Source organism: Leuresthes tenuis, unplaced genomic scaffold (assembly GCF_036924035.1).
Source record: "Leuresthes tenuis unplaced genomic scaffold, fLeuTen1.0.hap1 SCAF_2, whole genome shotgun sequence".
Lineage (NCBI taxonomy): Eukaryota > Metazoa > Chordata > Actinopteri > Atheriniformes > Atherinopsidae > Leuresthes > Leuresthes tenuis.
In genome coordinates, this window is record NW_027325356.1 from 12,624,641 (window position 1) to 12,652,607 (window position 27,967).

A 27,967-nucleotide genomic window follows, 5' to 3' on the forward strand; every position below is an offset into this window, starting at 1 on the left:
GCAAAACAGTTTGTTGTAGATTTGCTGCTGCGCTTGGAATCAAACTTTTGTTCAAACTTTAGCTGCCAGATAGATGGCCTCACAATTTAGTTTCCAATACTTTGGTATACAGAGGAGTTCATGGTCGACTCAATGACTGGAAGATGTTCAGCTCCTGTCACAAAAGAGGATTTTTGAGGTTTCTCTGAGCATTGGAATGAACTACTGGAATGTCCACTCCTTAAATGTTTTGAATGACTTATAAATAATCATTCTCAAAATTGGCCTTATCACACTTCCTGGTTTGATGGACAGTAACAATTGCTTCTCTAAGATCACTGATGATGTATTTCCTCATTGGCATTGACACATATTTATATACCGAAGGTCAGAAAAATGCAAAAATTTTTGCTTTCTATAGAAGTAACCATGGTTTTTTTGGAAGCAGTTAGTATAGTTTTTCACACAGGTTTTTGATTTTGTCTATAAAATAAATACAATCAAATTAGTGATGCTGAAAATCAAGTTGCAAAACTACTGACTCGAGCTGAAATGATTGTTTTGCTCCCTGTGGCTTGTTTCAATGAATAAAAAAAGATGTAAGTGAAAAATGTTAAGCCCTATCCTAATCTCTGTCTGGGGAAAAAAATGCAGACGCACAATAATCAATCCCATGGAGACAAGTTATTCTTACATATTTCATTAGATATACTGCTTACATTAAGGACATGAATGATCAAGTAAATGGATTTTGGCCTTGGAGGTATTAAATCTGACCAGAAACTGAAATTATTGCTTTGCACAGGATGTACTGCAGTGATGTCAAACTGCCAGAACACGCTTTGTATCACGGCCATTCATGCTGATTGTGTGAAAGTATCCTTCATCAAAAAGCTAAATCCTTAGCCTGTGCTTTAAGGGAGGTTGTCTTGAAATCAAAGTAATTCAAGAGGTTGTCTCACTTCTTGTTATCTAGTATTTTATTTTCCTTTGGTTTTTTTTACTCACCATGCATGACAAATTTCTCAACTCTATAATTAGTTGCTTCCCTCAGCCTCAAAACATTGCTTTGCATGACATCATAGTGCTGCCCTCTCTGTCGCATATAATCCTCGAGTGGAGAGTCTTCTTGTTGACTCCAAGCTACAAATATGTTGCCTCACTTTGCACCTTTTACCTCTGAGAGTACAAAACAGGATCCATTCAGCGAGAGCAATGGGAACTTTTCTAATTATTGCTGCAATTATAATCATGCTTGTACTGCAGCTTTGCCTCTCTGGGCTCTGTGGTCCCACTGCTCCATTGATGGGGACACACACGCAGATAAAATGCTAATCAACAACCAAGCTTCATCAACTTATTGGTGACTCGTGTAGAGCAATAGAGCCTCTTCACTCATTTCAAGGGTTGATGCAATCAGAAGCAGCATCTAACTATTTCTCCCTCCTGTGGCTAAAGGTGAAGGTACACAATAAACATACTTGCAGAGTCACCACAGGATGGGAATACCATTTGGACTGTAATTCAATTTATCAAGTAAAACCCTTTGCGTTGACTGGCTTCATCTAATAGGCCTTTGTGATTGGTGATCTTTTTCTCACTGTGTAAATCCACCAATAGACAACCAGCAAATCCAGTTTATCAGTGGGTTTACATGATGAGATTAACTCGATTATAACTATAGTTGGCTTATGCTCCTTATCTGAGCAAGGGTAATTATCCTTTGTTACATGGCGGTGAATGAATCAAATCACTGGCACACAGCATGCAATACCACAGTAGATAAGTGGCGCTGTACCCATTTCAACGATCGCTAATAGAGCCACTTCCGGTTGACGTCTTCACCATCAAACAAAACATGGCATTCAAGAAAGATGGCGAACGAAGAGCAAGATGAAGCTACGTCCCTTTACATTTGTGATGAGCATTGTTATGGCACAAATGCGATGCACAACGGCGCATTCTCCATCGCGTTGTTTGTTTCTTTCTGACGGCGGCGACAACAACAGTAATATCATCTCCTTGGACCTCCGGGTGACGATTGCGTGAAAAAATCTCGAGCATGCGCAGAACGCTCAGTCCTATCCACTGTCATCTCCAGGCACGTAAATGGGCAATCGGATTGAGTTATCCCAGGGTCTTAATTCGATCGCAAGTAACCCGATCCGATTTGATTTCTTGTCGGATTAAGTTTGTTACATGAGCTGAATAACTCAATTTTATTGTAATTTAGTCATTAATCCGATCCGATTGCCCACATGTAACCACACTGAGGGACTTCTCAACACAGTACTCAACATACACATCTAACCGGACAATAGTCAATACAGCTGTGAAGTTTAACACACAAAGATAATCTGTCTTACCTCTTCCCACTGGTGGATATAGCGAATTAGTCTAGAGAGGCGGAGGAGTCGCAGCAAGCTGAGGATCTTCGTGAAGCGGACAATCCGCAAAGCACGGGCCGTCTTGTAGAAATCTGAGTCAATGCGCGTCTCCACGATGAGGAAGATGTAGTCCACAGGGATGGAAGATATGAAGTCCACCACAAACCAGCTGCGCAAGTACTTGATCTTGATCTGCTGTGGATCCAGAATGATCTCTGTGTTGTCCTCTTTGACGATACCCGTCCTGAAGTTGAGGACCAGGTCCATGAGGAAGAATGTATCAGAGACCACGTTGAACACAATCCAAGGAGGTGTGTGCTCATCCTTGAAGAATGTGATGCCCACAGGGATGATGATGAGGTTGCCAACCATCAGCAGCAGCATGGTCAAATCCCAGTAAAACCTTGATTCAGAGAGACATAAGAAAGACAACGATGGGATGACTACTACAGTCTAAACAGGAGAATTCAACAGATCATGACGAGTATTATTTTTTGATGATTTTCATTTTTTGTGTACATTTACAGAAATCATTCTATCGTGTGTAATGCATAGATATAGACATATAAAATATAGACAATAAACATATCTTTTTAGAAATGGTATACATGTAATGTATGTAATCAAGAACCACAATTTGCAACAACTGCATCTACTTTGTCGTCTATATGCATCATGCCCATTTACAAACTGAAATGAATGCAGGCAGAATAGATTTTTTGTTTTGTTTTGTTTTTGTTTTTTTTTCATGCATTTGGCAGACGCTTTTTATCGAAAGCGACTGAAACTATCAAACCACAGAAAAAAGTATGTGATATACATTTAAGAGTTAATCATTTTTATAAGTAGAGCATGCTTATTATGGTTAGGTATTTCATGTTTTTTATGAGTTATTGTAGGTACGAATATTATATAAGATCAAGTTCTTGAGACAAGCATGCATTAATTTAATTACCTTTTTTCAGGTTCAGTATATCTGAAAATGTGACATTTTGTGAGCTGTTCAAACAGTCAGGGGAAACTTATGTCACGTTACAATGTTATCTAGCCTCTACAATGTAGGTCCAACTTCAAATGATGCTGCATTTGCTGTACCTAAGAAGTTGAAAGTTAAAAATCTTTTGCTCTTGTTTTTTACTTTAATATTACCATCTATCTCAGTATTAGTTATGTATTTCAAGTTTTTTTTTTTCAAATTTCACATTTTTGATTGAATGCACTATCAGTACCATATGATACAATAACAACAGCTGTTTCAAAACCAAACATTGGTGAAATATTGCCAGAATTTACAAAGCCACAATGTGGCTTTGAGGTGAATCCTCGAAGTCCTCAGAAGCTCCAGGCAAGTGAACAATACCTTTGCCAACATCCCCTCCACAAAGACACTGTGGTCTGCAGCAAAGATTAGAAATGACAGATTTAAAGCAAGCATAAATGTTGTGGCTTTTCTTTGCTGGTGACATCTTTTGGGCAGGAGAAAAAAAAAATCTGATGCAGAGCTTGGAACATTTCTTCTGGACTGGAAAGCAAAGATCAATGTATTTTAGCTGTAACTCTTTCAGCTGATCCTGCAATGCGAGCTTGTTGTTCACATGGTATGGTGCTGAGCCACCTCTGTTTGCTATGTGTGAATTACCAAAGAGGAACAATGGCAGGCTAATGAGGATAATTTCTTTCACCGCTGAGGCATAGTCCATATATGAAAAAAGGTAGAGTCTTTTTGCTGTTTGCTATCATGTTTGTACTAAAAACGTTATACTTTCAGTTAAAATTATGCTTTCAGTTAAAATTAAAAGACCTACTGGTAAATCAAAATGCAACCGTGCCAATGAAAACGTTATTTTTTCCTTTTTCTCTCACTGTCACTCGGTTGGCTATAAAAACAATAGACTCCGTGCCACTTGTGGGGATTTAATACACAAAATCCACCTATAAACTATTACCAACCACCCACACGCAATGCATTTTAGTGTAAGTGTAGTGGAAGCTATCACACTGTTTACTAGTGTAATATCAGGAAAAATGATCAATGCAATTACAGTATATAACTTATACACCCTTTGTGTATCTTCCCCCTGTGCAACAACATGGGTTGACATGAAAACTATTACAGTTTGGAATCGAAATTCACAACTCACAGGTCAGTGAGGGTTTACTGTTAATTAAAAACTACACTGTGACCTCGTCTATCTTCCAAGCCAGAGAGTCTGAATATAAATTTTACTCTCTGCTGGCTTGGTAATTGAATCCGGATTGGCTTTTTTTGGTGATATATCTTGGCTACCACACAGATTGTGCACTGGTCCAGTGATTCTCAGTGATTTAGCCACCCACCTTTAAAAGGACCATAAACATCTGTCCCTGTGCAAAACTCCTCTCAAGAGTGGGCCATGAAAAACAAAGAACTGATACTGCATACACAAAAGGGAGCAGATACATTTCTATGGCAATGTCACAAGACTACAGCAAGTAATTACTTCTGTTCCACTTCCTTGGTGTATTGATTTTATGGTTCGTTCATGGTGTGGGGAAGTAAATAACTCATCGGTTTACATTTAACTGATGCTCTACAGAATCATAAAGCCTGTACTCTGGTCTAAGACAAATCAAGCAAAAGTTTAACTGCTGTTTTTTCTCATTTTTTCTTTATTTGGTACAGTTTTTATGCATATCAGTATTGTTTTCATATTTTTTGCCTTGTTTCATTCCTGATGTGTACTTAATCATAATATTGAACATTGGTCAAAGAATATACTTACACCAGTATATAATATAGAATTTATGCTACTATAGTCACTAATGTTCCACATTAGAGTTGACAAATTGAGGCTTTTTTAGCTGTGTGCATGATTAAACTCTGTTACAGATGCAGAATAGAGGCAAAGTATAAAGGCTGTCCATTTTAGTCTCCACCATTCTGTCATTGTAACTTCTGAATGCATTGCCTTTAGCAGACTTTACATAAAAAATTTTTTCAAATGCTTCTGTCAATGCTACACAGACACAGACAATCTAGAATAAACTAGAATTTTAATATGCTTGTATTAAAGTTTACAAGGACGCCTCACACTTACTCATGCAAATATAAACATACATAATACACTGACAGTCATCTCATTTATATCCCACACATACAGATATACATACACAGAGGAAATAGTGACAGTAATTGGAATTCTTCAAAGTAAAAGGGTATCTTCTGTTCCAACATGTTGTCAAGTGTAGTTATATTTAGACCGGCCTTGCCACCACTGTGCTTGCTCACAGTGAGACTGAAAAGTCAGGAGGACAAGTTAAACTTCAAAGGAAGAAATACAAACGCATGTCAAGACATTTGTTCTTCACACTGATGTGCTTCCCAAATACTATAAATTCTAGTTGATTTGTGCAGCTCTCACAGGGTCCAGAACTGAACCCTGAACAGAAAGTTTGCCTGCTTTACACCATCTTTTTCCTCTTATCAGTTATTATGCCTCAGGCACAAAGAAGACTCAAAATTCGTCACTGTTAAAGAATAAAGCCAGCCTTTAAAAAAAAAAGTATTAAAGTTCATTAATATTACAAAGGGAAAACAAAAGCAGCACAGTGATTCAGTTAGTCAGAAGTTTCTACTTTAACAGGCATACACTTTATAATTTACTTACAGGGAAAAAAATGTCTAGAGTGGCCTAAAATTTGCTTAATTGACAAATGCATTCCTGTGAATATGATATCTGCTTGTATTGGTATTAAGTCTACTATGAAGCAATGTAACTGTACGTGAACGTCAACAATATTACCAAACAATATGAATGGATCATCCTTATGTTAACATAACAAAGTACTTGACAAAAATGAAGCAAGCAATAGTGATCATAGATTCAGGAACATTACTCAACATGAGAAAAAACAAACAAACAGCGAAGCAGATGAGAAATGGCTCAAGTGAAAATAATGGTGGCTGAGTTGATTACAAACGTTATCAAATGAGCAATGAATGTGTCTATGCATGCATTAATCTAAAAGTAAGACGAAGGCTTAGATTAACAATCAATAATGTAATACTCTGATACCATTTTTACACCAAAATTTTTTTAATATCTGGAAAAGAAATAGATAAATAAATGAAACCCCACCCTGGTTGGTCCCCGTGCAGCCCTTCTGATCTGGGCCTGATCCCATATCTGCTCTGGTGCTCTGGTGGCTCCGGCCAGACTCCATATTCTCATTTGTATTTTCTTATTTTTATTCTTTATTATCTATTACTATTGGTGTTGTCGATTGTGGTAGTATTGGTGAAGGTTTCTCTATTGTCATAACAATTATCATTATTATGTTTATTTGTATTATTGTCATTATTATTTCTATTGTTTTATCATAATTATTGTTATCATCACTATTATTAATTTATGTATGGTATTTCATTTAATTTTCTCTTCAGTTGTTCAGATATCATCTGGAAAAACAGAGATGTATACACTCACATAACACCCCCCCCCCCCCCCCCCCCCCCCGACACTAGGCAAGGCAAGGCAATTTTATTTGTATAGCGCATTTCATTCACAAGTGCAACTCAATGTGCTTTACATAGCAGGAAAATAAAGAACAGAATAAAAGGATGAAAGGATAAAAAGATAAAAACAATAAAAACAAAGCAAAACAATAAAAAAAAAACAATAAAACCTTCTGTAAAATCTACTCAGCCAGAACCAGAAGTTGTGCAAGATAGAATTATTAAAATGTTTTGGTAAAAAAGGATCTCAAGAGTATCTGTAACTCTAACCATTGGCACCCATCATCATATGTCATAGGCCTGACAAAACAAGTAAGTTTTTAGCCTTGATTTAAAAGTAGCAACATTTGGGGCACATCTAAGTATTTCAGGGAGTTAGTTCCAGAAATAAGCAGCACAATATCTGAATGATGCTTTACCATGTTTTGTCTTAGGACTATAAACCGTTAGCAGTCCCTTTCCAGATGACCTAAGGGTTCTTCGTGGTTGATAGGGAATAAAAAGATTTAGTAGGTATTTTGGGCCAAAACCATTTAGGGATTTGTAGACCAGCAAATTAATTTTAAATTCAACTCTCTCACACAGAGGATGCCAGTGCAAAGATCTGTGATGTGGTCGTATTTTTTGGTTTATGTGAGCACCCGTGCAGCTGCATTTTGAACATGCTGCAATTTTTGGATGGTTTCCTTTGGAAGGCCGGTATAAACCCCATTGCTGTAGTCTAGTCTACTCGAGATAAAAGCTGGGACAAGTTATTCCAGGTCTACTCACCTATTACACAAACAAAGAAGATTTGCTGTGTCCACTCTTGTAAAGCCAACTGCAACTGTTTGTAAAGCAAATTCAATGACAAGTGCCGTGTGTACCTGGGTGTAGCATTAGCATTAATACCGTGACATGCCAGAGCTGACAAAATTCTACAACTACTGTATGCGACTGAATAACGATTGAACTTTTTGAGACTGCACAGAAAAGTCATTATGTAAGCAGATGTTAGTGAGTTTTTTTTTTACCAGTTTGAAACAACTGACGGTTTTATGTGGTCTGCAGGTTTTCTTAGCTTGGCTAAAAAAAGGCATCATATAAATAAATTACTGGTGAATTGAAAAGTAATTGAGCTGGTTATAATTGGTTTATGGTGGATTGGGCTGATTTTAATTAGAAACATTTATACGGAACTGCATTGTTATTAAATTACACTGAATTGAACTGGACTTAATGTGGTTGAACTTGTGTTGAACTCGTTTGTTTTCTCTTTTCACTTCATGAATTGGCACTACAAGATTTACCAAAGTAAAACGTCATCACCCATCAAAATCATCAAATCAATGTATTGGGAAACCGTAAATGTAGAACCTAGTTCAGCGTTTTAAGGACCAGTAAAATAAAAACAGTCTATTAAGAGTTGTAGTTTTATGCACCTGCTCATATACATCCACATGTCTGTGCCTGTGTGAGTGTTTATGTGCATGTAGATGTGCAAGCAGGTGTGGAATAAATGCTCATGATTTCTTCTTTTCACTCTTGCGGGTGCCTCATAATGGAAGTCAGGCCACCTAAATATAGCAGGGATCAATTTACTGTGTTTTATTAGTCAGCAAAAGTCTGACATATAAGAATATTGTTCTATAAATACAGCTGAATGAGTGTAGGATGTTAGCTGGATATTTTAAAGGCATTAAACAATCCTATATGTGCATCCCAAATCAGGCAGTGTGGTGTGATCCCTGAAATCATATTTCTGAATGTAGGGAAAGAATAGCGACACTGGAATGAATAATATATTACCTGTCTGTTTATGTATGTCATAGGCATCCCTAACTTTCACTCACTCTTATCCACAGTTACATATACACATACAAAATAAAAATAAAACACCACACTCGCCCTTCTTGTGGACAGTAACTCCTCTTTCAAACTTGGGTTCTCTACCAGAGGCCTAGGAGCTTGAGGGTTCTACACAGTATCTTAGCTGTTCCTAGAACTGCACTCTTCTGGACAGAGATTTCTGATGTTGTTCCCAGGATCTGCTGGAGCCATTCTCCCAGTTTGGGGGTCCTGAGTGCTCCGAATACCACTGGTACAACTGCTGCCTTCAATTCCCACATCTTTTTAACTTCCTCCTCCAGTCCTTGGTATTTTTCCAGATTCTCATGTCCCTTCTTCTTGATGTTGCTGTCACTTAGAACTCCCACATCTATCACTATTGCTTACCTTTGTAGTTTGTTGATCACCACAATGTCCGCTTGGTGAGCAATCACCAGTTTATCAGTCTGAATCTGAAAGTCCCATAGGATCTTAGCTCCTAGGTCCTGTCTGGTGTGGTAGACCCTGGCCTCTATTGCATTTGTATCTGTCCTGAACGTCTGCTGTGGTGCCTACTGGTAGTTAAACCCCTTCAGTTGTGATCACTTTGCTTCTCTTTGATATCATTTTGTCACATTTATCTAGTCCAAATGACATCCCAGTGTCGCTTCCGTGTATTGTGATGAGGTGTATCAGTGAGTTGATGTCTCACTCAGTCCTGGCATATAACTTGATGTTGTCCATGTAGAAGAGGTGGCTGATGGGATACGGAACCGGTATCCAAAGCCACTCTTTGTGATGATGGGGCTGAGGGGGTTCAGGGCTGTGCAGAACAACAGAGCTTCTCCTTTGTAGATACCGCACTTGATATTAGCTTTTGCAAATGACTTGGAATCGGCCTCCTGGGTTGTTTTCCACAGTTCCATTGAGTTCTTCATGAGGGCTCTTAGTGTCCCGTTGATGTTGTGGTGTTTTTGGTTTTATATGACTGATCTTACAGTCTTGAGTGACCGTTCTGTTTATCAATTGCTGGTGTTCATACATATATACTGTCTATACATATATTTATACATATATATGTATTCATGATATTTACTCTATGTAAGAATAACCCATTAAATAATAGAAATTAGAAAATGCCAGATAGAAATACGTAATATGAGTATGACAAATATTCGTGAAACAACAAACTTTTAGAAAAAGAGACCCAGGGAAGCAGAAAAACAGAGAAGCATTGAGAAAGACAGGTAACAGGACAGCTCACACCAATACTTGCTATGATGCAGTTCACTGTACAGATGAAGGGAGCCCTGACATTTTGCTGTCTGGAGAGATGGAGCCACGGCCCACTCTGCTCTCCTGTGGGGTGACCAGGGACAGCAGGAACATGTTGTCACCCTCAGAGTGCATCTGACTACACGATAAGCCTCTCTTATTCTCCTCACCCTGCTAGTCAGGCTACATGAAAGCACTTGTAAGAGCCTACAAAAACATCCCAGTATGGACACACACTTGCTTTTCAGAGAAGCCTATATTAAAATTGAGGAGATGCAGGGAGAGAAAGAATAGGGTCTATGCAAGTCTGCCTATAAAGGGTATACACAGGGTGCATATGGTCTGTTTGTATTTGTCCAAATTGGGAAACTGATTAAATAGTCTGCGTGCAGACCATTTATCCTGTCAGATACTAAATGGGAGACAGCATTTAACAATATGTATAATTCTATTCTACACCACACTGTCAAAATGGGAACAGAAAAGAGAATGCTACAGTTTGCATTAATTGAGATCACCAGTCGACCATGTGAGTACTGTAAAAGTGATTTGGGCTTATTCAATGATTGCAATTGAACTGTTATTTTATCAAAACTGTTGTAGCTGTATTACATTTTAACAGGACAAACTCCAAATTAAGTTGTAGTAAATCACTTTTAGTGCCCAAACTGCAGGGGTGTAAAGGGACATGAGGGGTTCCTTTCAGTGTGCCAATGTCAGCTGTTATCTGTTTATATCAGCTTTATTTCCCTGGAGCTCTTCTATTTCATTAAATTAATTGCCAGTTAAAAACCAGTCAGTCCCACTGAAGATAGAAGCTCAAAACAGTGTGGCTGTCTAATTTACAGAGAGTAGTCTAATCTTCTACAGGATACCGCTGTTTCTGTTTGATGTTAATGTTTGTGTTACAGAGTAGCTGGTGCTTTTTTTGTTCTCATCCGGTATAACCTTTCAAACAAAATCTGAAAACCAATAACTGTTTTTGTCAAGAGTCTGGTGGACTGGAAGAAGATCATCCCACTGTTTTAATTCACAATTGAAAAGGCCATCCTGGTGGTGCAGTAAAAAGGTTAAAATGTTAAGAATATAGTGTACACTTGAAGTCATATGATATTTGTTTTAACTGCATCTTATTTTTAAATTAAGTGTTGTAGACACCGTCAACAGACACTTAAGTAAATGTAAGTTTGTGCCCGTACTCTTGTCTGATTCCACAAACTGGAGATGTCTTTCTCATCATTCAGTATAACCCAACTTCAAAGAAAGTATACTACCCCTTTCACTAGTGTTCAAAGATTAAATCTTCTTGAGGAAAAGTGCCTGCTTGTCAGACAACTTTTCAAGCAGTAATGTTGTTCAAAAGGCTAGTTTAGATATGACAAATACTTACCAAAAAACACTGCTTTAATTGAGGGTCCTAGTGTAGCTGTACTTCAGCACTGAATTATTGACATTATCTTTAACAGAAATAACAGTAATGGTCATAGTAACAGCTTCCTTAAGCCCACTGCCACTTACCAATGAGCAAAGATGGACGACTGAATGAAAGTTAATCATGAAAGGCTCTTGTGAGAAAAACACTTCACTTTACATAAACTACACTTAACTTTAGAGAGAGGTAATCTGTGATAAAAGACTGTGACACATTACATGAGAGCAGCATCTGTTAAAAAAAAAAAAGCAGCGCTGATTTTAAACAAAGCCATATGGCAAACACAGCAAGATTTAAGTGTCTAGGAAAAAAAATAAAAAAATCAGGTTAAAAGGGTTAATCCTATTTTTGTTGTCACCCGCTCCAATGAACTGTCATAACAGCGCTGTCTTTGTGAGACACAGCCAACAGGCACACTGCGAGCACATCAGTGACACTGGGGCTGTGCAGTTGCAGGTGGCTATATTTAGGCAAGGCGCTCTCTGTTTTATCAAACATAGACTAAGAAGATTTCATCAGAGGTTGAGGAAAATCTCTCCAACCTTAGGGTTAGAAAACAGAGGGATTTACTAAATACCTAGAGAGGAGAAACTAAATCAACTGAAAGGAGTCAACCTTACCTCATACTGCTAAAAAGATCCATCAATAAGATTACAAATAGCTCTGGTGGTGGGACATCAAGGTAAAAGAGTTGCGATTGTGTAATATGTGCAATAAATGTACCATTGCAATATGTTTGTGTAATTTGGGGTTGTGATTTAACACTGTTTGTGCGACTTGTCATTATGCAAGATTCTCTCTCTCCTTTTATTCCTCATGGAGACAACAAAATTACACTGTATCATAGGTTAAGAGTCGAAGGTATGATATTTCATTCATCATTAAACTTTGTCTGGGACATTTTTTCAGGACAGTCGAAAGAATAACGCAAAAGGCTGCCACAGTGGAAAAATGTTGGTAAAAGATAATTCTGCCTCTTCACAAGTAAGTACTGATGACGCATAAAAGCTGCCTGGCCTGGGGCAGTTTTTTTTAAACACATAATACCATTTGCCAAACTTTTTTATTTATTGGTCAAAATGTGGGTATTTCACTTAAACATCTTTCAATGGGTCTCACCTTTGTTTGTACGTCTGATCAGACAAACGAAAAGAAAAAAAAGTGACCAGTTCTTCTGGACAGGGAGGGGACACTGAAAATCAATGCCTGAAAGTGAATGTATTAATCCAGTAGTGTAATAATCACTAATATGACTTTATCTTTACTTCATTTTTATTCATCTTCAGAGATAAAGTCCATAACCTCTTATACTCAAATGTCTGACTGAGACATTCTAGAATATTCCCCCTGATCTACTCACTGAACTGAGTTCAGCCTAAATTTCCTCTGATGTTTGAACAGCCCGGAAGTGTGCACTTGAAAGCTCTGACTGAATCATGAAATCACCACAGTCACTTTGTAAAGTGACCAGATGTAATCAGGGAACCACCTGAGAAGAATGCTCTGAAGAAGCCAAGCCCGTGTTTCCTGGCCTCTTTTCATACCACTGGGATTTGTTTTACGGCTGCTTAAGGAGAGGCTATAAAGCTTGAGAGAGTCCTTCACAGCTTCACGGGGCACAACCTGCTATCTTTCAGCTTTATGGAATAAAAACAGAGATACAGTGAGTGACCGGACTGTAGAAAATCAGCTGGTGCCATAAGCATGCACTTATCCAACAAGCATGTGTCAGTATCTGCTTTGTGGCCTATCATCTTGCCACTAATTGCATTTCTGCTTTATTACAAGGCCTTGTTATCTCCTTCAAGGTCGTTATGGTCATGTAAAAGGGGTCCCCTGACAATAAGACACTGAGTGTAGCAGATGAAATGCTGACCAGAAGTCTCCTAGTGAATTAAAAAACTCAGCCCCCACCTGTATGCAGCTCATGTTGGTAGAGATGGAGCAATGGGCCTCTTTCACCACAGATGAAGTGCTAAGATAATGCACTGTATATAATACCTGGTACTGGTCACAGTACACACCATTTCCACATGCCCTTGCTGTAGGCTGTACCAATGTTGGGTCATTATGTTCACCACTTCAGGTGCTGCATATCAGCACTTGGAGCAGTTACTATAGAAGCCTTTTTATCTCTGAAACAGTGATTTGTGGTCAAAGACTGAGAGAGAGAGAATGGGCACGAAAACAAAATGAAAGTGAAACAGAAAATGTGGAAACAGAGAGAAAATGAAGCTCCACACAACATATTACAACCAAAGAGCAGGGGCAAATAAGAATGGGAGAATATTGAGAGAAATCCAGGTATGTATGGTCTTCTGACTGTCAGAGAGTCATCGCATTTCCATGTTTCTGTTCTACTATTATATTAATTATATTTAATAGAAATGTGAGGAAAAAAGCTCAGTTACAGAGGTGACCAGTGCTGGATTAACAGTGTTTTTTAAAGTATTTAGATCACAGGATTACTGCCTTAAAAAGGTAACTAGTTATGTTACAAAAACACCTATCGAGTTTTGCATTACCAAATATGAACACCCCTTTACAGGTCCTTACCCCCTTTTCTATATTATCAGAATAAAGAATATACTAAAACATCATTGCGTAGTCAATGTTCTATGGTTTATAATCTGAAAGTCTGCTGGCTTATAACATGAATGACCCAAATTATAACCTGATTTAAGAGCTTTATTCACGGCTATGTTCTAAAATAAACATCAAGTATGCGGGAGTCAATGAATATAGCCAAACAAGGTGGAAGTATTTTACTGAAGATCCTATGAATGGGTAGCTCTACAGTTGATATTGGTAGCATGTTAACCGTGATAAAAACAGCAACGTGTTCATGAATTTCCCTCCAAGTGGCAGTGTCAGCTGAGTCAAAAATTAGCTGTTGGGGCTGAAACATCACCAGTGTTGTGCAGCTGTGCCTACCCTGCAGGAGCCTCCTTAAATGCAAAAGTAGCCTACAGTCCTTTGTTACTGACAGACACTTATTATAGTCCAGGCACAATATTTGTTTCACCGTGATGTTGTTCCTGCCCTTTTCCACCAACAAATTCAAAATAGTGAGAGAACATCCACAAAATAAATCCCGTCCTTTCTGCCATTTCGTTAGATGAGTGAGCTGCACGTGAGCACTGACATGTGTATGGCTGGCTGCCAGCTGAGGAGCAAAAGAGACACACTGTTTTTCATTTTTCCTTCCTCCTGTCAAGCAACAAAACACAGAGGGATGCAGTGAAATATCAGCTGTAATGGATTGTTTATTTGATCAATTTAAAAATTAACTGATTACATGGAATTTGCAGCTAATACAAATTGTTACTAGAATAAATAATCCGAGTGATCTAAAGTGTGACTTTCTGTTATGCTGTAACGAGTTACCTCCAAACACTGGTAGTCACTGAAAGCTAGTGAAGCCTTTCGAATCTTCTGTATTTCTGCATGAGTATCGCCATCAGATATCTAGTTTGTTTTAAGTCTTTTTAAGCAATAAACAGTATCCTGTGGAACAGATCAGTCAAAAATGGATTACTTTATTATTGTTGTTGGACCAGTCCTGGAGAGGGTATCTTCAATTTCTTCAGTTTTAGCTGACTCTGGATGCTTTTGTTTTGTTAAGATCTCTGATTTCTAACAGGGCACACCTAACTGTCATCCAGTCGACTGAAAACACCCAACTCTAATAATACCTACAAATTAACTGCTAATGCTAGATGTTTACATAGCTTTGGAGCTCAAAGTTAAGTAACAGTGGATGATTTTTGTTAATAAAATATAACAAAGGGAAAGATTTTCAGCTTATTTGTTTAATTGGGGTTATTTTATTTACTCATATGATTTGTTCAAATATGTGAGGATATTTTAGGTCATTATCATGCAGAGATGTGGAAATTTATGAGGTTGCAAATTTAAAGTAATACTGCAATAAGATAATTTTTTATATTGTTTTAATGGTAATGGGAAAAAAACATTCAAAACAAAGACACTTTTATTTAGATTAAAGAAAAAAATACAATCTGAGAGGAGCTGTGATTAATTAGATTTTTCTTATACTATGCAAGTAAGAATAAATGGAGGCTTTGGTCACAAATAAACAGTGACGAAATTATCTTTTTTTTTTCTTTTTTAAAAATTAAGTCCAGCTTAAATTTTCTAGATTGTTTACGTCAGTCAACTTAGTCTTCTTCCCACAGAACCAAAACCTGGGTAACTTCTTTGGACAAAAACCTGTGTGGACAAAAAAATAAAAGAGGACATGCTATCGACTATGGAGATGGAGCAGATAAATCAGGAGTGCCACCACACAGAGGAGAGCAGAGGAGAGTGAACAATCTGTCTCTCACTACTGCATGTCTCATAAACCACCTATCTGTCTGAGTCTTCTAGACACCCAGCGTGTGGTAGGGCCAGGCCAAACACATTGATCTGTTAAAGTATTTCCTGTGAATTGCAACAGCCTCACACACATAACCCCCCCCCCCCACACACACACACACACACACGCACACACACACACACACACACACGCATACTTGTATACTCAGCGCAATGGTTTCTCAGTAGACCCCATTCCTTCCAAGCCTCTTCAGCTTACAAGATATATTTGTGAAATAAACGTAAACTGTGAACAGGTCTCCTAAAGGGAATGCATCGTGTGCTTTGCAAAGAATATTGGAGAAAATGATGTAAGCAATGGGATAATTCATTAACATTGATAACTCCTTTGTGAAAACAAAACACTGTGTTACATGAACCTCCCACAAGACAAACAAGACAGGGTGGAGACCAACTATGAAGTATGTTTCTGGACAGCATATGGCCAATGTTTCCAAAAGCAATTTTCTTACAGAAATAGCCAGTGTCTAAAATGTGAATTTTGGACATTCTAAACCTACTTTTTTTTATATTTTATTTTGAGAGAATGGTACTACTACTCTCTTAGTCACTCTTGAAAGCAATTATTTTTTCATTTTTAAAAAAAAAAAATTATATATATTACTTTTATTAGGAGTTTTTAAAAAAAAAAAAAACATTATATACATTGTACTTTATACACAATATAAACATTATATCGTTTTATTGTTTCCTGCCTCATACTGTGTGAAAGTGGATGCCTTTTTCTCATAACCATAGTAACGCAAACCCTACTACAAAGAACAGATCCAAAAGAGCATGCAGTAACTCAAACACAACATCTGATACACAAACAGGAAACTAGTGAGAGTTAGTTGTTTAGAACAGTAACAAGACTAGTAACATTACCCTTATGCACCAATCTGAACTGTCGCACAGTGATGAAAATATACTGTTGTTAGGTCTTCATGACAAGACAGACTCTTCCTAAACCCTGTACAGACAAACACCATGATGCAGAGCGAACGATGACACAGCAACTTTCACACAACCAGGATATTAATGAGTATTACTTCCAACACTTCCACCCTTCTGCCTCCACAGTGTGTGTTGCTAACCTTCCCAAGAAGGTTGGGGTCAATCAACATGGTAAATTTAATCCATGTTAACCTGATTGGGACAGAGTAATCTACAGGGGAAAACATAAAGAAGAAAGGGGTGCCTTGTTTCTCACTGGCACAAACACAAGCTCAGGTCTCTGTTGCTGCTCAAAACTACTATAAAATTGTCTTTGTGGTTTATTTTGTCTTACAGTCTCCATACAGAATGGACAACTCTGATTTTTGTCTAAGCTGCTGGCATATATAAGGTTTAGTTATCTTCATTATCATCATCAATGGGGACTATGAGTGTGCCAATAGAGACATGCCCGTTAGCCACACTCCAAGCGAGAGGCCAGGATGCTTTGAAAGAACCACAGGCAAAAGTCCAAAACCTTAGGCTGGCTGACCAGTGGCATACATATTTCACTAATATAAAAAATGTTTTTGTAGAAGTGCACCAATGCTTGTTGTCAAGCTAAAAGTAAACAGAGGCTGTTTTTTTTATTATTTACAATTCTGCTTTGAACACATTGCTGAAAAAGTAAAAAGTCTAAAGGGTAGAGAGACAGAAAGACGGTGAAGGTGTGGGAGAATGAAATATGTTGACAGTCCAATGTAACCGCCAGTATGAAATGACACATGGACATCAAAATGATTTACATACACATATTGCCACGGCACACTCTTGTAATTGGCTGTGAACTTGATAGAAATTGTCTGTGTAGCTGTCTTTGTATTTGTCAGTGTCTTAAGCTAAAATCTTCTTCTTTTATTATCATGTTTCTCATACTGTGATCATGCCCTGAAGCAGCTTACTGGTGCCAGGTTCACATCTTGGCCATTTCCTATAGAGACTGATAAGAAAAAGTACAATCCAATTTCAAAAGGACAGGCGATGTGAGAATCCACCTGAGACACAGGCAGGACTGAAAAGGTCAACTTGCATGTAATAGATGGAGCAGAGTATCTGTGAAGGAATGGCATAGTTAGGGCTTTAGCATACATGCAGACCAGAAAAAAGTTATGCTTTGGTTACATTTTTTATCAAATGATGCATCAAATATTTTTATTTTGGAAAGTGAAACATGAAGTCTCAAAGCATGCCAATCTTTTTTTCTAGCTGAAGGACAAATCAGGGTTGAAATACAATTTACAGTTGATACTGGATTAAACCTTCATAGGGCTCAAAAGAATGGGCTGTTTTGTTCTGAGCTCTTTTGTTTATTTATTTCTTCAAACTATCAATTTACCGTCATGAGGCTTCAAAACACGTAAAAACAAACAAGAAATTTAATTTTCACTGCAGTATTTCTCCAAAGCCTTTGTGAATAGTGTGCCTGGACCATGACTTAGAAACATCAGAGGGAAACCACAGCCTACAGGAGGTATTCAAACCCAAAAAGTCTTAATCATTCATTGCATCAATGCTGATGAATACTTTCAAACACACTGTGCTGTGTTTCATTGATTGATGGAGACTTATTCATCATTCATCAGACATGGATAATGTCTAAGTAGTAAAATCAGTAAAATCTCCAGGTGTCTTATTTAGTCATATTAATGACTACATATGACGCAGAAAGCTGAATCATTCCAGTATCCATTATCGAGTAAAGAATGCCCTCTTGGGTATGACCGGATGAATACAACCATATAGTGTGTGCTGCTGTTAATTGCTTTTTCAAGCAATGATTACATTTGAAATGTTGTATTGATGTTAAAATTGACTCTGTAAAATAGGATCGAGAAGCACCTTTTAGTGGACGCAGTAGTTATGTGTGTGTCTGTGTCTAGATTGTTCCAGTAGCCCACTTCTCATCAGTATGTCTGCACAATGCATGGGGGCTTTCACCCCAAGTCCAGCACCTTGAGACTGTACAAGAAGCGAAAGGAGGAAGGCCGGGGGCTAGTGAGCATCAGAGCCGCGATCCAGGATGAAACAACAAAAGTCCAGGAACACATCAGGAAGATGGCTCCCATTGACGAACTGCTAAGTAAATGCCTCAGGCAGCTGAAACAACATGTAATTAACAACATGTGTATGTAATAAGTGTAATGTCTAAGACAAGGTAACTAGATAAGACTAAACCCACAGAGGTCCAAGATGGAACAATACTAGAAAAGCGTATGGGTGAAAGAGTCTGATTAGATGGCTCCCATTGACGAACTGCTAAGTAAATGCCTCAGGCAGCTGAAACCAAGTGAATGGGAGGAGGAAGAGGAACAACCATCTTAGAAAGATAAACCTCTGCACAGTATGTACCACTGAAAGATTGAAGGATTGGCTGATATCGAGAACTTCTATCAGTGGCTATAAAAGGTTGGCGTGATAGCATGGAGGCACTAATCATGGCAGCACAAGAACTGTGAGCACAAGCGTAATAGAGGCCAGGGTCTACAACAACAGCCCTCAGGTGCAGGCTGTGCAAAGAGGCCTCTGCAACTATCCAGCACATAGTAGGAGGGTGTAAGATGCAGGAAGGTGTAGTTGCAGGAAAAGTGTACAGGAAGACCTGTCCAGATGTGGGTTGATAGTCCCAAACTCAAAGTGGAAGATCTACAAACCTACAAAAGTTAAACTGATGATAGCTAACCAACTGGACATTGTTGTGGTCGACAAACTACAAAAAAAGACAATAGTGACTGATGTAGCAGCAACATCAGTTGGAGCAATACAAATGTCAAATTTCCTCATCTTCATCTCCTCCCAACTTCAAAATCCAATCATGTCGTGTCTGTTGTACCGCAAAATTATGAATTTCAAAACATTTGCTCTTGCTTTGTTATTAACGGTAAGTTCTTATAATCAGTTGTATAGTTGACTTTACTTAAGAAAAACATGAGGTAACTTTGCTGTCCCAGGAATTCCATAAAGTATTACTTTGATTGATGTTCTTGTAATTTTTTCCCAGTTGGAGGTTGCAAATCCTGATTTTACATTTGTTACTTAATGTGCCACCCTCCGCTATTAGAAGCAAAACTTTTGTTAAAAGTAGTCCTTTAAAGTAACAGTTCTTAACATTAGTCATTCAAAATCTTAAAACACAGAGGAATGAACCAACCAAAAGCTAAGCAGAGGGTTGATGGAGTTTACATATAATAGAGGAATTACGACATGAGTTTTGGATGGAGTATTATCTGTGGTGCAGTGCAGTGTTTTAATAACCCAGGCCAGTGAAACACATGACTTGGGACGAGACTGTGCCTAAAAGAGAGATCAGTACCAACTGTTCTTGGTCGAACTGCAGATAAGGGTAATGTAAAAAATTGAGATTTCTTATATCCATATTATCACCTTTGGAGTGTGGTGGTCTGAGATAAGTTTGCTGTTTGTGCTAGTATTAACTCTCGGGCTAGGTATGGTATGCTCTCTGCAATGTTAACAGCCTGAGTTATTGAGTGCAACTTATATTTGCATGGTAGGTCAAAGCTGTAGTGCAAATCTCAATTAAGACACACAAAAAGGATTGTGTGTGTATGTGTGGTGGTGATGGGAGGGTCATTAAGACCTCAGAAAAGTGTGCAAATTTGAGTGAAAATAGCAAAAGAAAACTTGCAGATGTTTCAGTTTTGATTATGGGTTTAGCAGCATTTTGACAAGTAGACAATCATAAGTAAGCTGCATACCTAGAGCATCCAATGTCCTTTGGCACGGCCTGAGAAGGTACACCAGAGAAGCAGAAGCCAATAGAATTAACAACATGTGTATGTAATAAGTGTAATGTCTAAGACAAGGTAACTAGATAAGACTAAACCCACAGAGGTCCAAGATGGAACAATACTGGAAAAGCGTATGGGTGAAAGAGTCTGATTAAAGCTGACCACAGATATCTCTTGGAACAAGAACCAATGACCATCACAATGGCTGACATCCAAGAAAATGTCTTAAGTATGAAAAGTTTGACTGCACATGGCCCTAACATGATCCATAATCTATGTCTGAACTAACTGAACTCCATGAACACCTAGCAAACACAAGTTATTCAGCTGCTAAAGGATGCAACACATTTCTGATCATGAAAATCCCCTGAAGGGGGCAATTCCATCCAGCTACTGGCCAGCAGTCTCTCTCTGTACAACATGGAACCTCGTGAATAGTGTACAAGAGTATTTGTCAAGTATGGGTTGAAAGTCGCCCTGTGATGGACTGCCAACCTGTCCAGGGCGTACCCTGCCTCTCGCCCGATGACCGCTGGGATAGGCTCCAGGCCCCCCGCGACCCGACCGACGGATTAAGTGGGTATAGGAATTGAATAGATGGATGGATGGGTTGAAAGTCCCAAAGTTAAAATGTGAGATATCTCCAAAGGTAATGTAGAGTGAAAGAGCTAAGTTCCCGTTCCACTTGAAGATTCAGACTGTTTAACTGGTATTGGCTAACCAACTGGATACTAGACTGTAAACTACAGAAGGCAGTAATGATAGATGTAGCATTCCCAAGTAACAGCAACAGCAAGAAGAAGCAACACAAGAAGTAAAAAAAAAATACCATGGGTTGAGAGAAGAAGTTTAGATAATGTGTAAAGTAAAGGCAACAGTTGTGCCAGTGGTGACCGGAGCAGCTGAGTTAGTGACAAACTGAGAGAGTGGTTCCAGCAGATTCCAGGAAGAAGATCAGACATCCCTGTCCAGAACAGTGCAGTCCAAGGAACAGCTAAGACCACAGCTAAGATCCTTGATAGAGCCGTCAGGCACAAAGCTTCTGATAGAAAATAGACGGGTCTTCAGAAATGTGCTCACACAAAAGGCAGATGTGGCCTGATATTGGATGATGAATTAGAGAAAAAAAAAAGAAAAAATTCATAGGTAAATACATGTATTCTGTTTCAACTTTCAACCCCCATGAGATGCTGATATAAGTAAAACTGACATATTCACCTCAGGTCAGTGGGACTGTAATCTTACCTGTCCAATAAGTCAAATAATAAGTTTGACACTAAAGTGTGTAATTCTGGGTCATGGCTGGTGTATCAACCTCCAGAGATTAGAACTTGATGTTGCATTGCAGAGGGTTGAGAAGCAGGAAGGACAGAGAACATCACATTTGTCAGGTGACCAAAAACTATAAAAAGAATACAGGCTGGATAACTTACATCACAAAAAATGTTCAAGAGTAGGTTTTCCTGTTTTCAAAATGGAAATGATGTCTAATCAATCAAATCAATCTTACCTGGAGATTACCATTACTTTGCCAAGGTTAAACTCAGCTCACTGCCCAGTAAATAAAACAAAATTAAATTAAACATCAGGCGGGGGGCAATGAAAGACAAGAAAATAAATTAAGATCAGGTTTGCTAATTTCACACTCCCATATGAGTGTGCCAGGCGTGGTCACTTGTTGTCGTTCAATCAAAATGCTCCAGTGATGGGCAACCTTCCGCCCTTCAGTCGTGCACATTCTCCCTGGGCTCCCTCATTAAATAAATTGTGCTGTAATAATCTCTTGACTCCTGATATTGGTGGATGAGCACAGAAGCCTATTTTGACTACCGCACTTTCAGACCCAGTCAGAATCATCTGTAATCCTTGTGTTTTACCCTCTCTCCATTAAGGAAAGAATTACTTAATGGAAGCTAGAAAGGAAAGAGTGTTATTTATCCTGTATTGTCTCAAGAAATCTTTTTCTTCACTTTCCTGCGTAGATTTAGACTAAATTATGGCAAATGCCAAGAATCTACATTCTGGATTTGATATATATATTCTGAACTCATATGGATTATACGATCAAAACTATTTAGCTGAGGCATCAAAAGAAAAAAGTCATTTAAAAAAAGGACCCCAAATGTAGAGCCTTGCTCGCCATAACCTCTTGTTGACCTTTGTCTAATTCACTCAGACTTTGAGTCAATCTATCCCATCATAAGAAGAGGAATCATTCTTGTTGTGGCTGTGTATGTTGTTCCATCAATGGAGAGCTGGATACCCTTTGAGGACCAAACAAATCAATAGCAAGATGTATTCTCAAATCAACTGTAAACAACCTGACTGAAATAGAGAATGCTGATCCCACTCATTGACAAACATAATACAAACTGATGCACATGCATGCACACATTCTCGTACAGTAAGAGTACTCTTTCCTCAAGAAAAACTTGGAGCTTTTAGTTGCTGCTAATACTCAACAAGGACTCCAACTAGAGCTAAAGTTAAGGTTTAAATAAGAGAGTAGCAACAATGGAAATTATGTTCCCCCAGTGTCTCATGAAATATAAGTACTGTCTCACTACAGGTTGCACATATGTTATTCTTAAGCACTCTAATTTTTTCCATAAAAGAAAACTCTCGACAAACCTTCTCTAATAATGTGAGAAATTGTTTAAAAAACGTCTTTCTGTGTGGGCTTATAGTGGATATCAAAATGCTGCAACTTGCCTTAACAAGAGTATGAATACACCATATTGGAAGGTGGTTAAATTAATGAAAAAAAAACAAACGTCAAGAACAGTGAAAACATTTTCGTGTAGTCCATCTTGTGCCGTAAACTCATCACATAAAGTCTTCAGGATGCACATTGGTAACTACAACTACATCTTCTTGACTTTATTATATGCATCATCGATAAATAAAAACATAGATATCTGAGGCAAAATTAAAAGATGTCCATTCAGAGAATTTAATCTTGCCACTGTCTAGGTAAGCATCATTTGGGAAACCGACGTGGATGTGTGAGAGCAATAAGAGCATGTTGCAAAAGTTGACTTTGCAGAAGGAATGGAAGGATTTGTCTGACTGCTGTGAAGGGATTTAACTGATTGACAGATTGTAGAACAGCTGACCCCCTCTCTGATAGTTCTTGCAACACAGTTGTAAAGCTTAATAGAACCTTTACTGGAAAGAAAGAAAAAAGAGAGTTTAATGTGCAACAGCTTCTCTTCTATCTATCCAGGGAAATTTGGAGGACTTTCCAACAGATGTGTCCTCCAGCTCTGAATCACAAGATAATTAAAAGGCTCTTCACGATCAGAGGGCTGCATCCTAATATTGCGCCTCATCATTTGTCTGGGACTCCACACAATGCTGTGTTTGACATAATCCACTCAAAGGGCTTTGCGCAAACAGGTAGGGAAAATAATAATCACCTGGTTTTCATCATGTGAAGATGTTGAATCCATTCTGTGAGAGGGGTATCATTCTGCCAATCAAGCAGTGAAATAGTCTATCCAAAGGCATTATCGGTCTAAAAGGACGAAGCACATGCAGCATTAATGGGTCTCAGCATGGCTTATCACACAAAAGCTTTTAAATAACAAGCAGTCACATTTTCATGTCTGAGACAAGTAAAGTCACAGAGCAGATATCTAACAAAGCATACAACGTTAAAAAGGGTAGCGGGGGCAGTAATCTCAGCACCAATCATATGTGTTGTTCAACAATCCCCTCCTCATCTGGTGATTGCGGGGGCTAATAATTCTACTGATTTAAAATAATCCAAACACATATCAGTCAGACAGTTATGTTGTGCTAGTTTTCTTTTTAAGGGATGTTGTAGATGTGATGCTCTACATAAACGAACCATATCTGCTAACAGAGTGCTGTCAAAGGAGGCTGCTCAGCCTTGGATCTGGAAACGAGGCTGTAGATTGAATTATGATGTAATTTTTAATTTGCCTTTTTCCCTTGCAAGATATTGCCCCTCTCCTTCTTCTTAGCATGGTACAAAACTTGACAAGAGGAGATTTTGCTGAATTCCGGCACAGCGATGAGTCTGCGATTCCCTGTGACACTCTTAATTTGAGCTTATAGTGGCAGAGTTTTAATGCAGACATGGGAATAAAACTTATTCTTGGAGACCCTTCTCCTCTCCGGGTCCATTTAAAAGTCCCACTCATCTTCTTACTTTAATTACATTCCTCTTTTCTTGTCTCTGATCCTGATTTTGGGATATGTAACCGGCCGACTGTCACGTTTCTCCTATACTTTGTCAAAAATATAATACAAGCTATTGCATACTGATATGATGCACTATTTTCATTTGCTTAAATAACTGCAAATATATATATATACATAGATTTGTTTTATATATATACATATATAACAAATAATTGCTTATGCATGCTTTGTGTTTTCATTTTACTCACAGGGCCAAAAAGTTAACTGCTTAATTTCTACCCTTTTACTGATTGTCACATCTGTGGTTATAATTGTAGAGTTGTGTGACAACAAAATATAGTGTTGAGAGCTCGCTCCACAAGCAAACTACTCTCAGATTGCCAAAATGTTAATTATGGTAATATACAGTATTATTATTATTGTTATTATTATTATTATTATTAGCCTCAGAACCCACACAAGTGGGTGGCCAACCTATTTTGAAGCAAACTTCTCTGAGAAAGACTCACAAACATCTGTTTTGCTAAAAACTGGGTTGACCAGAGTCTCCTTTTTAGAATAGTGCTCAATAGTACCCTCCAATGGGCAGTGCCAAATCTCTGACCTTTCAGTATCAGGACAGTCTCCCTGAGCCCCAAATCACCCTTTCTCATGACATTTAACAGAGTGAGTAAGAGAACAAATAGGGTCAGAGGAAACACAACCAGCTGGGAGAAGCATAATAAAAAAGGCATTTGTATAATGTGTACTATACATCTGGTATGTCCAAACTATGGGCTGATTTGCAAATATTGTTCAGTAAGCAAAGTTATTCTCAAACATACATACATACATATATATAAAACTAAACTAAACACATCAACCAGTGATGTCAGATATATTAGTCTGTTTACTATACTCTGCAGAAGCTTATCTAGCCTTTTCCACACACCACATGCCTATGAGCAACTCAAACTACAACTTGAGTCCCTTTAGAAGTCAGACAGCTTGTTCTGAAACCAAACAAACAAGGTTTTGTTGTCAAGTTTCCGTATTGCATGTCATTACGCTATCATAGCCAATCAAACACACTGCAGTCTAGACCACATCCAGTGTCACAGAAAAGAAGAAATACTGTAGGATGCGAAAAAATGACAATTTAGATCTATATCCTCTTGCAGCAATTCCATGATGTCTTCGTGATTTAAATGATGTGGAGTAAACACTGGTGAGGTAAATGCCAAGGCCGACGCAGCCTGTTATGCCGTAGTATTTCTTGAATTATTAAGCTCGACAATTCAATTAAAATAGCTAAGGTTCATTAACTTACAATAAAAGCCAGATACTCAGAATAGATGGATCTTTTTTATCCTTTTTTTTTTTCGAAAATGAACTTAACTGGATACGTTGAGGGAAGCAGATTGTGGGAGCATTGTTCAGTCAAAGGCAAATAATTTTAGGAAGCCTATCCAGTAAACATGAGAACATACAGTAAATACAGCAGCATACTGTATGCAGTTTAACAACAACCAATGTAAAATGCAAAGGAAAAAAGGAAGAATCTTAAAGCTAGTCTTGCTTGTCATTTATGAGCTTCCATATGGCTATAAATGAGGAGCATAAAGCCAATAACAAACTCAAGGGCACGAACAACAGAGACTGAGAAATCTGCAGAGCTTTTCTCTGACTTCTCTATTCAGGTTTGCTGCACAGTTTGTCATTAGATTAGACAACACTGTGTAACGCAGACATGAAATATGGTGTCTGTTCTATCAGTTTATACTCAAAATATTGCACTTATGTTGCTTTTTAAACCATGAGAAGAGAGTAATGAGAAAAACAATATGTAAGTCTGTAAAGCCTGTGAACTGAGGGCGCCACAACTACATCTTATTACTGGTACATGTACATAGTGCGTTTAAAAGCCTCCTTATTAATATGTGTAAAGGGAGAAGCTATGACATATTAGTTATTGCAATTACAAATACATAATTGAAAAATCAAAAACATTGCAACAAATCCACTTTTTTTTATGTTCAACTTTGTAAAATGTCATCTTTCTGCAGGTAAGTAAGGTGGCTAAAATGGTGAAGGTGGTGCAAAACCGAATTTAAGAATGAAAGGGCAACTCCTGCTGATGAATACCACAGTGGCCTGAAAGAGAAACAAACATCTGGGCCTGTGCACGCCAACCATGTAAAGGTGGAGCTCCATTCTACAGAGGAGCAAAGGAGGTTTGTTAAATTTACCTGAAATCACTGTAGGGGTGAATTATCCAAAACCCGGCAGATTTAACTCGCTCTTGCTCCCGCTCAACAGCCTTCTCACTTCCAAACATCCTCAGGGAGAACTTGTTGACCCCCGGTTGAAGCATTGCTCCCAACTGTCTGTGTATGAACCCCGCTTGATATAATCTCTCGTCGTCCGGCAGAATTTGATCAATGCCATCTAACTTTATAAACCCTGACTGCTGCTCTGGAGATTCGTTTTGGGCGCCACCGCTGGCACCTTGCGCACCTTGATCTGGCTGCTCATCCCCTATAGCTCCAGGGGGGCTCTCTTCGCTCGGGGTGACATCCCCTTCGGTGATGAGGCGCCTCTCCTCAGCCGAGTCCGAGTCATGCACATGCCGACTTGTGATGGACGAGAAGCTGCCTCTAAATCTCCGGCAATCTCCATTTGAGCTTGTCTTCGTAGGTCTCCCTATGTCCGTCTCCATGATCAGAGACTCCCCACTTTTGGTCTCGCCGATGCCTTTGCAGCTTCCTCCAGAGGTCGGTGACGGCAGAGGCTTCATCCTAATACTCTTCCTCCGGGTGTCCTTGTCTGCGTCTTCTCCTTCGCCCATTATAGATGTTTTCTGTCCAATGTGCTGTGGCAAACTGTAGAGCCTTTTACGCATGGAGGAGTGCAACCTGTCCATTATGACATTGAGACACAGAAGAGACAATTAAATAAATCCAGATTGTTAACCTGTATTGTAACGACTATTGCAGGCAGCCCCGCGCTCCGTATCTCGAGCGATCAGTCTGGAGCTAATATGAATCCCTGAAACCCTGCTGCACATGACATGAACCGCCGCGGCTCCGCTTAAACAGATGAGGGACACTCGCTCTCATAATTAGACTACCTGACAGTTTGCATATGTCCTCAGAAACAGCCTGGGCGGCCCGCTTGGCCACTGCGTCCTCGATGTGCATCTTTGTGCCGCTCCGACATTGTGCGCAAAGTGGAAAAAACTGCTTCAAAGTCACCTTAGCGTGACATGTGAGAGACGTGCCGACCGACGGTGATATGGAGACCAGGGAAAGGTCATGCGCGA

At 38.7% G+C, this 27,967-nt stretch overlaps 1 protein-coding gene across 1 annotated transcript in view; it reads right to left on the reverse strand.

Annotated features, from left to right (window-relative positions):
- Positions 1-27,614, reverse strand: part of hcn4 (hyperpolarization activated cyclic nucleotide-gated potassium channel 4) — a 69,308-nt gene extending 41,694 nt beyond the window's left edge. Inside the window, exons 1-2 of the mRNA XM_072381213.1 lie at positions 26,895-27,614; positions 2,346-2,769 (exon numbers count right to left, since the gene is read on the reverse strand). Of these exons, the coding sequence (XP_072237314.1) occupies positions 2,346-2,769; positions 26,895-27,568 (1,098 nt within the window). The 5' untranslated portion in view covers positions 27,569-27,614. The remainder of the gene's footprint in view (positions 1-2,345; positions 2,770-26,894) is intronic.
- Positions 27,615-27,967: the final 353 nt, after the last annotated feature.